Here is a 17,042-nt window from a genome sequence, read left to right on the forward strand (position 1 = left end):
TACAGGGAAGAGTGCTCCTTATTTATTGTTATTTGATGACAATGATCTTTTTTTTCTTTTCTTTTTTTACTTTTTTTTATTGGAAAAAGGATGTTTTTTGTTACATCTGTGTGTCTTTTTCATGATGTTCATGTGACTTGAATGGGTGGCAAAGATGAGGGATTGCGTTTGGCTGGTACCTGAGGATTAAGTGCCCTGCAGATTTCACACACAGCAAAAATTTCTAGTCATTGAAGAAATAAAAAATGCACCAGACTCCCTTGAGGTTGTGCCTTTCTTCCATTGCGCCATGTGTACAGTATCATGCTTTTGCTCAAATGGAGTTTGTACTTTTTTGTGTTATAGTGCGAGAGGTTTAGGACAAGTGGTTATTAACCACATTGGATTGGTTTTCCACAAGAGAATAGTGAATTTGGAACATGGACAAAGAAAACAGAAAACTGCATGATAAACATCTACGACTGTATCAGGGGTTGTTAACCTGCTTTTGGAAGAACACAAGAAGGTGTTACTGGGTGTGTGACTGAGGCTGTATGCAGTCACGAAGAATAAACTACTTTGTGCTACTTGAGGTAGAACTTTCTGTGTTATTTTGTATACTCTGTGGTGCAGCTCGTGGTTGCATGTGCCCGTTTGTTGTATGTGGCACAGTTTTGTGGTATTTCATTGTCTTGGTTTGGTTGTACTTTGCAGCCCCCATGTAATAATGTGGTGAGCTACGGCTCTTTCAAATGTGTGTTCTCCCTTTAGGAAAGTTGTGTTTTCCTTTTTCCTTCTTCTTAAAAACAAGTAGTTTTGTGTCAAAATGTTAAATGTGTCCTTTAAAAATGCTGATTTCTCTTTAAAATATGAATTGCATTCCAAATCTCTGTGGAGACATAACAAAAGGAATATTGGGACAAAGATGCCACTACAGGTGGATGACCTGTTTCTTTGTGAGGTTGTAGGCCACCACCACAAGTTGCCCGAATTTCCACCGGGGGCATCAAAGCATCTGCTTGTATGATGCTTCCCCACTCATTTCTTTAGGTGTTAGGTTTTCCTTTATTTCATCACCTGCCAGTATGTGGCCAGGGTTGAATAGCAGGTATAAACTCACACTGTCATAATTAAACTACTAAGCTTTTCTCTTTTGTGGGAGCAACAAGACAGCTGTATGCCTGTGGTAGTACCACTAGATGTCCTTACTAAATCACCAACACCCATTGGTGTCATTTGACATTATGGTTGTATTGCTTTTACTTTCAATTGGGGTAAAGAGGGGACACACACCTTTCCAAAGAAATTCTTCTTATCTACTCTGAACCAACTTGAATTTTAACAACCAGTCTATCAACTTCAGGAACTATGGATGGGTTAAATGTAGATTAATTCTCTGTTTCCTGAACATGCCCATTTTTAATATAAGGACACGCATGTATCACTTCCAGAGGCTGCTTTTGATTCTACGAAGATTAAACCCTCCATCATTATATCATATAAGTGTCTAAACTATTTAAAGCACTCCAGTCTGGCACATCCAGCTCTAGGATTATAAAACAATATTCACAAAAATGTATCACTCCTATCCTTGCAGTGTTTTCCATTCAACAATGTTTATCAGCAAAGCAAGATGTGGATTGCGTAAAGCTGACTAAGGCACAATCAGCAAGTGTGTTGAGAAGAAGCCAGAACGTGATTGCTACTGTGTCTTGACATTCCATAGAAAATGTTACAAAACAGGTGGGGAGGTACTTGTATTTTTACACACCTATCAAAAATAGTTTGAAGTGAATGATCATTCTTCCTCTTTTAAAGCCCTGTACATGCTGACCACACAGAGCCAGAGGGGTTGGGAGAGATTGTATTTTAAGGAGTTAACTGAGGAGGTAAGGTTGCTAATTAAAAAAAAACACCTGCTTCTAGGACAAAAGCTGGCAAAACACATCCAGGTGTGGCTGAATGACAAAAGAGACTCTCTGACTCTCACTTTTACTATACTATTTTTTGGGACTGCCTAATGTGATGTGATGCCTGTAGAAAAGGAACACATCTGTGCTCCTGAGGGAACTGAACCTCTGGTGCAAGAATGTGTTGAAAAATATATCCATTGTGATGCGCTGTGGCAATGTCATCGCCATGTCAGAAATTGCACAAATCGTTACATGAGAGGAAAACGTTGTTGTTGTTGTCCCCCTCCACACAGGAAGTCTGGCAGATTATACATAAGACACTAGAATATCCTGAACGACTCAATAGTAGCTCAGTCTTCTTCTGGGAGTCTTGGAAGAAAGATGTAAGAACAGACTGAAGCTTAAAGTGTAAGTCCAAAACAGTCTGTGAAAGTATTTTTGAATAGCAAAACCATTTTAATGACTGTCCTTTTTAAAGCAACACCAAAGATTATTTTGTACCATTAAATAATGTTTCCAAAATCGTTTCAACTCGTAACAGGGTGAACGGCACTCTGCTTTCGCTTTGCGGCCCTCTATCTGCTAAAACCACACTATGCAAGTTTGCCAGATCGGGTAGCGGATTTGTAGTTCGAATGAGAACGGTAATGGACAATTCTGCTTCCAACCTGAAGGGGGACCGAAGAGGAAAAGTGCTTTGGTGTTGCTTTAATTTGTCCTCTTCTCTGTTTTGCAACACGTTTTCGTTGGCACATGTTTTTGTGCACGGGACATACCCTGTGCACATAGGAAAAGTACAGTCTGCTCTCTTCTGTGTTCTATATGTTCAGGTGTCAGGTTTCATGGAAAGTGGATTATAAGACTCTTTTAGTAAACATCAATAGAAGGGTTTATGACAAATGAATAGGACTTTTTCAGCCCTTGTATTACTGAACAAACAAAACTGACTATGTGTTTATGCTACACATCCGTCTTACAATCTATATTCTCACCAAACACACAGCCTGCTTCATGCTTGTGTATCTCCACTGGACAAAACATTTAAACAAAATGCCAGATTTACTCCTAATGCTCATATTCTTTAGTCTAATTGCCGATGAGAAAAGTGACATCTGTCATTTTTAGGGAAATGAATGAAGTGAAGATAATATTCACACTGCTAATCTGAAGATGCATTTACTGTTTTTACATGAGTAAAGGCTGCTATTTGGCTATCTGTATGACTCTGGTATGCCTGACCTGCACACTGGGGCACCATGTGGGTGGGACATGACATGAAACAATGCTGCCTGTAGGCAGTGTTCCTAGTTAGAGCTGCGCGCTTATCTGTGTGCGGGCCTTCACCGCCCATCATGGAGGCATCAATTTAGTCAAATGTAACTTCTTTTGTCAGAGTAACTACAATGACTGTTTTGTTTTTTTTGCCACTGGGTGCAGCGGAAACACCTTTTAATTTGATGTTGCTAATTTGTTAGCAAACAGTTGCTAATTTACACATCCAGCCATTACTGAGCAATAGTGTCATTCATTTGGTTCTGGTTCACGAAGTTCTGGTCGTCTGATGAATGTAAATCCAATATTCACTCTCTTTTAGCTCTGTTTTTGGTCTCCACCAACTCCTGAGGAAATGATCTGTATATTTAGCTGATAAAAACTCTGCTATGTTCACCAGCTAGTCTCTAACTGTATCTGCAGTTTGGTGCTGAGCAGATAGTGTACAGTGGGTTTTTAGAGATTTTTTGCTGAAAACAGCTGCCTGCTGCGGCCGAAAACAGGTCTATGAGAGCGGTGAGAATGAATCCAAATTGTAAAGCTGCAGACCGGACGGATAAACAATGAGCTGAAACTTCTTATGAAGCTCTGTAAGGCTGAGGGGATTATTTTCTGAATCTGCAGATTCAGAAAATATTTTTTTAATTTACTTACATTACTTACTTTTACATTGTCACACTGATTTCAAGTAGTCAATTGATTCGTTATTATTAAAAAATACATTGATAATTTCCACTTTCAGTATTAAGTCCAAATTGTGCAATAGATTTATGAGTTACTGCATGTAACTTACTTATAACCAAATAATGTAAAAAATAAAATAAATAATAATAATAATAATAATAGTAGTCCCTGGAAAGTCCAACAGTTTTTTAAAAGGTTATAAGGTTTGTTGATACTGTTTCAGAATACATTCAAAGGTCAGACTGACATAGTGTTAGTCTTTGTATTATGTAGTAGCTTCACAAGTTAAATGTTGAAAATGAAAATGTTCCTTTGATTTACATATTTGGGTCTGGATATCAGTATTAACCTTTCATTTATGTATTTGTTTTCCAATAGAGAAACTGGTTTAGGGAAAATCCAATTTAAAATGTCTCCACTGTATCCCAGCATATCATTGCATCTCCCTCTTATCGCTTCCCACGTGTGTTCCCAGGGATCACTGTTGGGATCCTTTGCCTCGGGCCTCTTCCATCACTTTTTAAAGCATATTCATGTCAGGATCCACCAGCCTCCATCTCTCTACTCTTGCATATTAGGTAATCCCTCTGACTTTATCTCTTCCTCCTGCTCAAATCTCATGTATAGGGAGAGGAAAGAGACAATTCCTCATTCAAATGCAAGCAGCAGACATAAATGTCACTCAGCAGGTGACACCGGTGTCACAGAGAGGCTACAAAGCATTAGATAATCCTGTAATGTGTCACAGGTTGGAATACCCTGGGGTCTGTGGCTTCGTAGCAAGCAGCCGTGGGTGGAGCTTTTGTCATGACATCATGTGAGGTATAAGAGAGTGACAGAGCTCAGACACCTGCAGACAAGCAGCAGCAGCAGCACATTAGAAACACAGCTGTAACTGTCTGGATAATCTCTCTGCAGAGCTTCATCCATCTGCTATCAACTATGTCTACTCACACCCACGTTCTTCTTTTCATCACTCTTTGTGCTTCCATAGAGGATGGTGAGTCTACTTTTTTATTTTTTGACTATTTTATGTCTATATCTATATATTTTATTTTAGTGGGATATGCATACAATTGACCTTTTTCAGTTATGCTAGAAGAGAGAGAGAAAAAAAAACATATTGCCATGCCTATTTTGTTTTTGTCAGCAGTGTAGACTCACATACTGGGTTGCAACACTTTAATTTCAATCACACTGTGCACAAGAGTCATCACTATATGTTGGTGCACATGCATGTTTTGGCAAGCACAGGAAACATAAAAGGATCCATTTATCACACAAAAGCTGCTAATTTCATGTCAATGAGATTTTTTTTACTGTTGCTAGATGTTGACAGTTTGTGATTTATTACGATGAAGTAGTAGTAGGAGGAAGTGTTTTCCATATTTCATGCAGGCTTTTTATCTAAAATAAAAGTAGGAGATTGTTTGTGAGTCTTTTAGATTTTGTCTTTTTTGACTGTCTACAATGTTAGCATAAAAGGAATTTATACATTGCCATATAATAAGTCTGTTTGCTCACTGTTAACAATCAAGAGTGATGAGTTTTGCAGAAAGAAAGAATCATTGATGAGCTTTTTTTATGTTCTCACTTGCAAATTATGTACATAGTAGACTGGTGATGTACACCTTTCTGTTTTGTATTTTGAGAAACAGTGAAGTGGAAAAGAGTAAAGGCAGAGGTCACTGACAGTTTGGAGTTGATGCTGCGTTTGGATCACTGTTACTGAGTGGCTCTTTGTCTCGCACTAGGTTTAAGTCTTCCGGTGATGAAACAGCTGGAAGTGGAGGCTGGTGACTGGGTTCCAGCACAGAGAGTGAGGACCAAGCGTTGCGCCTGCAGCAACCTGTTGGACTCTGAATGCCACTACTTCTGCCACATAGATATAATCTGGATCAACACGCCCAGGTGAGCATGAGGACACTCCGTCTAGGGACACAAATGAGACACACACACACACACACACACACACACACACACTAGGGGTGGGGGAAAAAAACGGTGCAGCATAGTATCGCGCTATTTTCTGTGGCAATACTGTATCGATACACGGATGCCAAGTATTGATCTTTTGTTATATAAATTGCACATGATAATTTAACCTTTTGGTACTAGAATAATAAGATCAATCGCTTTTCAGTCCACTAGATGGAAAATTGAAGTGAGATGAACAAAAAATGACATTTCTTTTGTTAGACAAAACAGATGTTGACAAAGTTTTGCTTTAGAAACATAATTTGAAGTTGGAAAAAAGGTAATGAATTACAATATATCGCAGAATATTGCAATATGTTTAAAAATGCAATAATATGGTATGGTGACATAAGTATCGTGATAATATCATATCGTGGGGCCTCTGGTGATTCCCACCCCTAACACACACACACACACACACACACACACACACACACACACACACACACACACACACACACACACACACACACACACATGCTGCATACTTACTTTGAAGCCAATATCTACAAAATAAACATAGACTGTCATTATCATTGTATAATTAAATGGGCAGTGGTGCAGAAAGGTATCAAAGAGCAAAGTCTGCAGAATGTTTATTTCACATGCATTGGCACTGAGTGTACCTTTCTATCTGCAGTAAGACAACAGTTTATGGGCTAGGCAGTGCTTTGTCCCGACGCAGAAGGTCCGCTGGCCGCTGCAGCTGTGCCAACCATGATGATCAAACCTGTACCAACTTCTGCCATCACAGGTGAGTCGGGGCCCGAGCATCCCACACAGCCTTCAAGCATTAGTTGAGAGTTGTGAATGTTTTAACCCAGATCTGGTAGCCTCCATCCTAATTGCTTAGTTAGTAAAGGCATGTATTAGTGCCCTTTGTGAAGGACAAGGAGTGGTGCAGCGTGAGGGAACATCTCATTTCACTGCAGTGCTATTATTAGCCTAAATGTGTTTATACTGTGTTCTGTAAGTCCTGATTGTCAGGGGGTGTGAGCACCAAAACAATACAGCTGAGGCCTGAGGGAGCAGAACAATCTTAGAATGGTGCACAAAGTTCACAATGCTTGTTTCTGATAGGCTCTGAGGGCCGAAGGAGTAAAGTGTGTGGGAGTTTAAAAGCAATGAAAAGCCATGTTTCTAGTTTCCTAGAAATAACAAACAAATGCTGTCATCACCTAGAAAAAGGGGAGAAAGAGAGTGACAGACCGAGACAGGGGGCTTTTTGTGAGGCCAGCAAAACCTCAAGTTTAAACCGTGACGTTTTGAAACCTTTACAGAAATGATATATGCTGATGTGGTTCACTGCTTTCTTGTAACATAAAACATTTAGTGAGCCTGTAAAGATAAGATGTTTTAGGTAACTGAGAGTGTAAACAAGAAATAGTGTTGGATGCTTTTATTTAAGCGGGGTGTTCTCCAGTGGTGTAGTCTAATGTATTGTAGTGGGTATACTGTACTGTATATTGGCCAGAATCTGCCTTTGAATGAGGGGGGGCCATATCATAGTGGTGGGTCTGGGTGTCCTCCCTCAGGGAAGTTTGGAGCATCAACGACTTCATTTCCTGTATTCTGATTCTGATATCCTGTATACACTTTTATGCACCAATTTACGGTGGAAATACCTTTATTTAGCCTATGTGAAAAAGAAAAACACAGATGACAATTCAAAATATATAAAAAATATAATGGAAAGTATGTTGTTGTGGGTCATTGGGCATTTTTAAGTGTGTATATGGAAATCCTGGAGCTTTCTTAGTGGGTATACTGCATATACCTGCGTATCACGTAGACTACACCTCTGGTGTTCTCTAACCACAGCAATATCAATAAAACATTTAAAGTGACAAACTGCAATGTCAGGGTGAGCCTGGATTTCAAAGGCACTGGTCATTTTTGGTAACTACACTGTTTCTTTTGTGCAGTCCTGAATTCATGTCATCAAAGAGATCTGTAAAGAGACATCAACTCATCTTACTCAGCATCCTAAGGTGAGCTTTGAATGACAAGATTACCTCAAAAAACACACACAACTTCACTGACATTTTGATCATAGTTTTGATTATGAGACTGACTTTTTGGCCCTCAGAGTTGCGGCCAGCAGTTCCAAGAGAGCTCAGGATTCTGCTGATTCACACAGATATGAGTCCTCTCAGCAGAAGAGCACCCGCTAAACAATGTGCCAGCTGAGGCGGCGAGAGTGAGAGAAAGAGAGCAGCGAGCACCTGAACAAATGACACTCCTTTGATAGATAGGGGGAACAAAGGGCTGCTGAAAGATGTTGTCAGATGCAGGAAGGTCTGAAGCGCCACTAAGATGTCTGTTTGTACCCGGGAATAGAGGGCGGAAAACGTGACAGAGTTCTGCAAACACATCATGGAAAATTATGTGGAAGATCAGCATTGAGAGGAGCTACTATCGTGTTAAGGGAACGCTGTGCCAGCGGTCATGTTTGACTCTGGCTGTCTGCTCTGTAAGGTTGTCTGTGTGTCACTGTACAGACAGGCCATGCCAGCACTGATATAGAAGGATGTACCAGAGGAAAAGGGATTTGCATACTGTACATACATGTTCAGGAATGTCTCACATACATTGCATGTTTTTACTCATTCTTTTGTAAAATGTCAAACAGATTTTTTCATTTTACAATTATAGAATTACTTTTGTTATGAGTGATTTTGGGGGCACATGTTAAAAAGGTTTATTATCAAATATATATGTATATATATTATATAATAATAATAATAATGATAATAATAATATTATATATTATTATATTTCTGTATTTAAGATGAGTGTGTGCAAAAGTGTAAAGCAATTAGAATTGAATCAAGCCTGTATCATTCTCAATATCTGTCAAAGTCTTTGAATATAAAAATAAATGAAGACTAAAAAACAAAAAGAAAATGTTATCTTGTTTTTGTCTTATTTTCTAATTGATGAGCTTCTTTGTTTGCTGTTTGAAGGTGCACTTTGTAAATTACTGATAAGAAACTAAACGTGAAGGATACTTTGAAGAAAAAAATAACTTTTAGGCGGCATGTGTGATTCTATTGTGTGATAAGCAAACCCATTTCTGAGTTCAAAAGGAGGCCTGAGACGGATGAATGGCCCAGGAATTCAAGGCTCGCATTAATGATAACTTCCCCTGCTACTCAAAGGCAGCACAGCCTGCGTTATCATAAGGATCTGTTGAAAGAATGCAGTGTTTTGCGCTGCACATACCGTCCATGTGTGCCTGAATATGCAAGAAGTGCAGATGAGGGCTAGAGCTGAAGAAAACGAGAGCTGATTTATCTGTTATCTAATGAATAAAGCTGTAGCGAACTGACCTGCTCTCTCAGTCTGATTAAATAACAATGATGCATGATAAGACTCAAGTGTTAATGTGGCTCTAATTTCTGTAGTAGATGTTCCTGCGTGGTTGCATTTCATTTCATTACTGTCATACGCCATCTTTTGGATCTAACACAACCACAGTATGCCTTCCAGACAGCATCACATATAGGCTGTCTGCATCCACAGTAGAATAGTGGACACTGTCTGACACAGTTATGCAATGCTCATACTTCAGTCAGCTGTGAAATCTCACCTTTACACATGTATTTAAACTGATTTGCATGGAGCCAGGCTAGCTGTTTCCCTTTGCTTCTAGTCTTTATGCTAAGCTAGCAGCTGCTAGCTGTAGCTTCACACAGTGGTATCAATCTTTCATCGAACTCTGCTTTAAAGCTTCTTTGTTGCTACTCCAGAGTTCTGACTTGAAAAAAATATCCTGTCCTTTACCTTTATTATATTTGATCTTTTTTATAATATACTTTAATAATGTAGGCTACTTTTATAAGTTTTAGTGGGGGTTCTTTAAAGCCCTGTTTTGGCATTGTTGTCATAATGTTAAAATATTTCAAAACATGCTCAACATCACTTGCACACTATCTGTTTCATTCTTGTCTCTACATTACTCTTCTTACTGAACTCTCTGGGTTTCAATGGTTGTCTGTGTCCTACACAGCAAAACAGGAAACATTTTTAACATTCATGCCGGTCCAAAACAACAGAGAGGAGAAATGGCAGGAAGTAACAGACCAGTCGAAGGTCAATCATCGGAAATGACATGCGCCCAGTGGGAGTTGATGATATGGTGATTCATTTTAACTTGAGGCATTTCTACATCCTAGTCGCATAGTGGCACCAACAGCAACAATAAAAAATAACATGCTGTGCTGTAAAACAGAAAGAGATAAAGATTATATGACGAACACACAAATGCTGATTAATGATTAAATAACGTTAGGTAAAGAAATAAACACTCTTTACTGTGTCAGCAGAGAAACCACAGGCTGCTCACTGGCAGAACTCTGTCCATGGTGCTGGAATAGGAGAGACTCTAGTGAACCCTTCACTGTTGCCACCATACGTACGTACATGAAAATCACTGGTTTCCAGCTAAGCTTGGAGTGTCACCTTTTGTCATCAATCTACTGAGTGCTTTGGGAAATTGTAATTATTCTAAATAACACAGTAAATCTCATGTAGGCAAATATTCAGCTTGTATCTTTGTGTATGAATAGGCCTTTCTCACAGCACACACTTTTATAGTAGGAAATGCACAGGTGTTACTAATTACACTAATGATGGCTCTGTTCTATATTAAAGGTCCCATGGCATGAAAATTTCACTTTATGAGGTTTTTTAACATTAATATGTGTTCCCCTAGCCTGCCTATGGTCCCCCAGTGGTAGTAGAAATGGCGATAGGTGTAAACCAAGCCCTGGGTATCCTGCTCTGCCTTTGAGAAAATGAAAGCTCAGATGGGCCGATCTGGAATCTTCCCCTTATGAGGTCATAAGGAGCAAGGTTACCTCCCCTTTCTCTGCTTTGCCCGCCCAGAGAATTTGGCCCACCCATGAGAGAGAGAGAGGAACATCATGGATTTCAAACGAGCAAAGTGGCAGTTGGTCAAGGCCACACCCACACCTTCCACCTTGTCCCCCCCCCTCTCCTCCTCAATAGTTACAGACACAGAAATGGTACATCCTAAGGAAAGCACAATGTGGCTGTAATTCTGCACCAAGGCTGAATTTTGGGAAAGAGACTTCAGATATAGTATTAGGGGACCAGTAAGGCCTATATAAAAGCATCCAAAGAGCACCATGTCATGGGACCTTTAAGTGTTCCAGTGAGAGTGACAGTGGGCCAGCATGCACAATACCAGGAAGAAAACAAAGCAGCTAAATGGAATTCAGCCATCATTAATTTCATTATTTACACCTGCATTTCTTACAATGACAAGTCAAAATGTGTGTTGCCCTATTGCTTCAATGATATCTCTGTCAAAACGTCACACTAATTTCTTCATGGATGATATATTACATTATTGAATAAGCCAAATGATTAATAGTCACACTTGTTGGGTAGAACTAAATCCAAATAGTTTATACAATATAATGTGTGTGTTTAAAATATGTGTTTGAGAACTTGTTTTTTTAACATTTGTCTGACAAAGCTGCAACATGTGTGTATGTAACGCATATCCCAATTTTGTATCAAGTGCATTTGTATAAAGATGAAAGCAATTTTAGTTTTTTTTTTAACCAAGGACAGCTGTGATGATGAAGGGTGGCCCTCAAATTGAGAACATATGATGCAGTGCCATATAGTCCGCCCTACATGCTAGAAAACCTTCTGCATGCAACTGGTGCCTTTTTTGTTTATTTCCTTTGCCCCTGATCCTCAGACAGTCTGAGACTACCACTGCATTGTATCCACTTCAGCCAACTTTGAGCTCCAAAACAGGAAGATCCTCTTCCTCGAACAAACAAGCAAACTCTCACATTTTCTTTCTTGTCGATAAGTCCCTTTCTTTGCCATTGTCTGAAGAACTCTGCTTAGGTTGTTGTTTTCTGTCTGGCATAGTGTTGTTTAGCTCACTTTAGCTGCTTTAAATCTACATTACGTGACTGTAGATTTGATCTATGGGGACTAAAGTTTAATAGTTATTGTTCTAAATGTTGTAAATAAGAAAAAGAAAACTGATGAGCTTATGTTTTACTCTGGGGCCTAGTGGTTAAAATGCCCATACTGTGATCGCAACATCCCCGGTTTGATCAGCTTTGAGACTTTTTTCCTGTCACCTCTCAACTTAACCAACCTCAAATATTAGCCTATACTTACTTTTTTATGTCTCACAACAAAGGCATAATGATCTCTCCATAGGGTGCTTCCTTCTGTAAAATGTATTTGTCCAAATAACATAAAACAATACTGTATTTAGCTGCTTTGTAACTCTGTACACTGTGAATTTAGGCAGTTAAATAGTATTCAAAGACACATTTTTTACAGATGAATTTCCTGTCTGTCTGCTCTCTTAATCTTATCGTATGAGATGTTGGTATCTTTACATACTGTACATGATTAAATATAAAGTCAAATCAAAATGGAATGTGTTAATAAATAGTATGTCTGAGGTATAATGCAATTCTTCCACTTCAGGTACAACATGTACCAGGTGAAAAGTATGTACTCTGTACAGTTTGGTTGTACGTTCTTGATCACCAGTATCAGCACTATGTGGTTCCTGATGTTAACACTTAAAGCACTCCAAATATCAGTTGTGAAACAGAGAGATTTGTATACATTGTGGTTGTTTTTCTCAGTGTACCTAAGAAGCAGACGCTACCTAAAACAGTCTCAAACATGTTGCTGATCCTCGTGTGGGATCAGCAACATGTGGTGATTTAGATATTTCGCCATGGTTTATTTGGTATCTGTTTCCCCAAAATCCCATTGGAGTGTGGCCGAGTAATGCTCTTATGTTTTGGTATGCATAATCTCATACATTCACATTGTGAGCGTGATACAGTTGAATAGCACTGAATCCTCTAAATGACTCATATGCCGTACCAGGACTGACCCCAGTGGTATATTTAGCTTAAAATGGTCACATCCCATTAGATACAACCCATACTGATTCAACACACTCAGTAAACATTCCTTAGACGCTTTAGTGCTCTGTGTCCTGATTTACTCAAAAGGCATTCTTTTGGGTCACAGCCAACTGATCATGATTGGTAACACTATGTTTCCACTCTTAGAATAGACCTTTGTATCATACATCTTTCTAGCTGAGTGAAAGAGTTCAGCAATAAATCAAGAAAATTATGCTCATAAGTTGAAATAATTGCTTTAAAATCATAAATAATAAGGCTGTTCAGAGGCACTTTGTCCTCCTAATATTCATCATTAGTCTTAATAGGTTGCCTGCCTCAGCGTTTATGAGTTTTTGTTATAATAAAGGAGTGAGGCCTATTAGGCATCCATAAAGCTTCATTAGCGCCCATTCATCAGCAACTCAGCAAATATGAAACTTGTCAATGAAGAGATCTGCTGTTAAACAATCCTGATGCAGCCAGTGGTCAAATATTCCACAGCTGTTCCCCAAGAATGTTCAGTGCGGCAATAGCCCAAGGTACACACACACACACACACACACACACACACACACACACACACACACACACACACACACACACACACACACACACACACACAAACTGTATGCACACAGCTGTTGCCGGGGATTTACCATGGGGGGTGTATTCCAACAAGACTGTACTGTGTCATGCAACGACAAGCAGATCCTACAGTCAAAAACATAAACTAACCCTCGCAGCAGAGTGTGTGTTTCCCACTCTGCTGTGCATTGCAATGATTCTTTACCACCAGGGCACAAGATCATGTTTCTTTATGTGACAGCTGCCTGTCCTGTTCATGTCAACATCCGAACAACTTAACCCATGCAGGAACAATCCATTCAGTACAACACTGCATAACATAGAATAGGGCAAATTGCAATGGTATATAGGGCAGAAGTGTCTATCCCTAGACACTCCCTTTCATGACATTCTCTCTAACATGCTCTAGTTATCGCTAAGGGGCACTTCCAAGGAAAGTGCATCATTTATTATTTTTATGATTAGTTTATCAATGATAGTCATCTCAATCAGAGATACCGGAGGGACCATCAGTTGATTGCATATAAATATGTAGTTTCATGCTGTGGATGGTGTATTCTAAACATTTCTAACTCAACGTCAGCACATAGTTATTTTATGAATTCCTTAGATATTTGGTGTTACAGCGATGGTCTGTTTTATCTGTTTATCATAGGATATGATACATGGTCATATCACAACTGGTTTAATGTTTTATTCACATTAAACAAAAAACAACATGAAACTAGGTTTAAAGGTCAAGTGCTGACAGCTTATCTGAGACTTTTTCTTATGTCAAACATTAAGTACATTTTGGATTGTATCAGATAAACTATTGAACCCGGAAGACTTCAGATATGGTGTTGTGCTGAGTATATAAATGTACCATCGGCTTTCCTCAAGTAAATTTTTTTTTTTATCAAACACTCACAAGGATAAAAAAGATTGGTTTTGGGTTTTCCCCAGAGGATCAAAATGCTTCCTTGTGTTAGTGTTGTGATATCTATAAAAGCTGTAAATGATCCAGGTGTCGGTCTAATAAATCCTTGACGTATGAGGTAGTCCTAAAAATAACTTCTGGATGTTGTAATTGCACTGATTGAGCCATAGTGGTGTTTATGACTAAGTACTGTACATAATAATACTGTAATATACTGTAGTAGGCTATATATTTTTTTGGGGCTACATCAGTGAAGAAGCATGCCATTACCGTAGCTGGCCAGTAGATGGGCTCTGGTTACCATAAACTCAGACAAGATCATCTCTCACGCTCAATATGGCATTTAGTGTTGATGCTGTAGGAGAAACATCAACATTTGACTACAACTTTTTTTTAAAGTGTCACGTGATGACATCACTTATTCAACACTGTTATTTATGTCTGTAATTAAAGCCTACTCAATGTATTGTCCAAAAATCAATGGAAGAGCAAAATGTCTGTTTTGTTTTAGGGTTTAGTGCAGTGAATAGTGAAATATTTCCCTCTGAAATGTAATGGAACTTACAAACTGTTTCTACTGGAAAAACAAAAATGATGACTCACTACTTGTGAAGGAGGCCCCCTGATGGTAGCTGATGGCTGTTGACTGCTCTGCATATTTCACTTTTGCCTATATAGATTATACATGTGTGGTCAATAGACACTACTCACAAAAAGTTAGGGATATCTGGCTTTCGGGTGAAATTTATGGAAAATGTAAAAAAGCTACAGTAGTATAATATCATGAAAGTAGGGCATTTAAGTAGAAGCATGCAATGGTGATTTCCTCATCTCAAAAAATGTATTGAAACAAAAGCCAACAACAGTGGTGGGTATACCACAACAAAAAATGTCAATGTCTCAATAACTTGTTATGTGCCCTTGATCATCAAATACAGCTTGACAACAACGTCTCATAATGTCCACAAGTCGAGGCATCCCACTCTTCTTGAAGGGCGGCCCTCAGGTCATTGAGGTTCTGGGGTACAGAGTGAATTGACTTTCATCAGAGAACAGCACTGAGGCCCACTGGTCCCTCGTCCAGCAAGACTATGACGCCTGTGCCTGGTGGTGCGGTCAGGTACCCTTGCAGGTCGTCTAGCATGCAGACTACGCTGATGTAAACGGTTTCGAATGGTATAACGTGACACTTTGGTGCCTCTCACCTCCCTTAAATGTGCCTGGAGTTGAGTGGCATTCATCATCCGCACTGTTCACAATGAAGCGGTCATCAGTGTGGGATGTGGCCAATGGGCATCCACATCTATGACTTTCTGTGACTCTTCCAGTCTCTCTGTATCTCTGTTGCAACCTGCTGATGACACTCTGTGACACTCTAAGCTCAGTGGCCACTTCCATGTGAGAACATCCTGTTTGAAGCCTCGCAATGGCAAGGTACTGTTGATCAATTGTTAGGTGTAGAGATGGCCTCCGATACTGCATAAAACGCTGGTATCGGTATCGGGAAGTACTGGAGTTTATGCACCGATCCGATACCGCGTAATAAAGCCCTAAAGAAAATCTACGTTAAAGTAGTTTATTTATGTTGTTTTTATATATTTTATATTTTTTATAACTGACTGTCAAACTGGATAATAAAAGAAAGTTCTGTGGCATTCATTGTTTGAGTTTGTTCATGTTTCACAAAGAGTTTAACCTGAGCCAGACTGACAACAAACATAGAAATCATATCACATCCATACAGGGATAGTAGTATACAGCTGTTAAAACATAATAAAATATATGACACACTGGTATCGGCCGATACGCTAATTCAGGTATCGGAATCGGTAAGCAAAAAATGGTATTGGACCATCTCTAGTTAGGTGTCGTCTTGGTCTCATGATGTCAAAACGTGAACAGCATGATGAGGAGGACTGTTTAAATACCAATTCTAATTGAACCAGGAAATGTATTGGTCGATTCATGGATCAAACACCTGTTGTGAATTTTGCCGTTAAGCTCCTTGTTAGAGAACAGCGAGTTGTGCAGAAAGTACTGAAACATTGAAATGTTGGACATGCGCATTCAAAAGTTTGGAGAAGGTCTTAAGTTCAACTGTAAAGGTTATAGTGGATTTTAGGTTCATCCTGAAATTTCTCATGAAAGCAGAATATCCCGACTTTTTGTGAGTAGTGTAATAAGCACAAACTGCATGTGAAAAGAAAAACCCTAATCACCAAGTGGGATCTTTATCATTGCTGATATGGACAGTTGCAACTGAAGAGTTTTGCTCCAAAATGACACAATACAATGACACAAACTCCTCTAGAATGAGTTCTAGCTTGAAAGTTAAACAAATGATGGGGTTGTGTTAAATGTAGTAGTCATCTTAGACATTTTGATTATAAAATAAAATTAGATGGAACACAATAGAATTAACTTTATTTTTTTTTATTTTTTAAATACTGTCAATTGAACATTATGTAGGTTGTTTGTTTTCTGTTTGGTGCAAAACCTTTCACACCAAAATAAGATGAAGAAATCAGTCATTGTTGTTTTATCAAAAGCAATCTATTGTAGTTGTGCTGTATTTTATTTTTTATTTATTTTTTATAATTTGTTTTGATCCCAGTCATACATCACAATAGGATGTGAAGTTGATAAGGTGTCGTAGTGGTACATTTTGACACCAGGCTCTATTTCAAGCTTAAATGTGGAAACTATTTGTATTAATAATAATAAAATGATGGGTATAGGAAGGGAAACGGGAACAGCTCAGCTTTGTAGTGTTTCATTATCACG

The 17,042-nt window shown here is 38.9% G+C and overlaps 1 protein-coding gene across 1 annotated transcript; it reads left to right on the forward strand.

The window, feature by feature from the left end:
• The first annotated feature begins 4,667 nt into the window (after positions 1-4,667).
• On the forward strand, positions 4,668-8,655 carry LOC144519014 (uncharacterized). Its single transcript, XM_078251896.1, has 5 exons — positions 4,668-4,848; positions 5,603-5,759; positions 6,466-6,579; positions 7,751-7,816; positions 7,915-8,655. Exons 1-5 carry the CDS (start codon positions 4,791-4,793, stop codon positions 7,997-7,999), a joined length of 480 nt encoding a protein of 159 aa, XP_078108022.1. The 5' UTR covers positions 4,668-4,790; the 3' UTR covers positions 8,000-8,655.
• The last annotated feature ends 8,387 nt before the right edge of the window (positions 8,656-17,042 follow it).

This window comes from Sander vitreus, chromosome 6 (assembly GCF_031162955.1).
Source record: "Sander vitreus isolate 19-12246 chromosome 6, sanVit1, whole genome shotgun sequence".
NCBI lineage: Eukaryota > Metazoa > Chordata > Actinopteri > Perciformes > Percidae > Sander > Sander vitreus.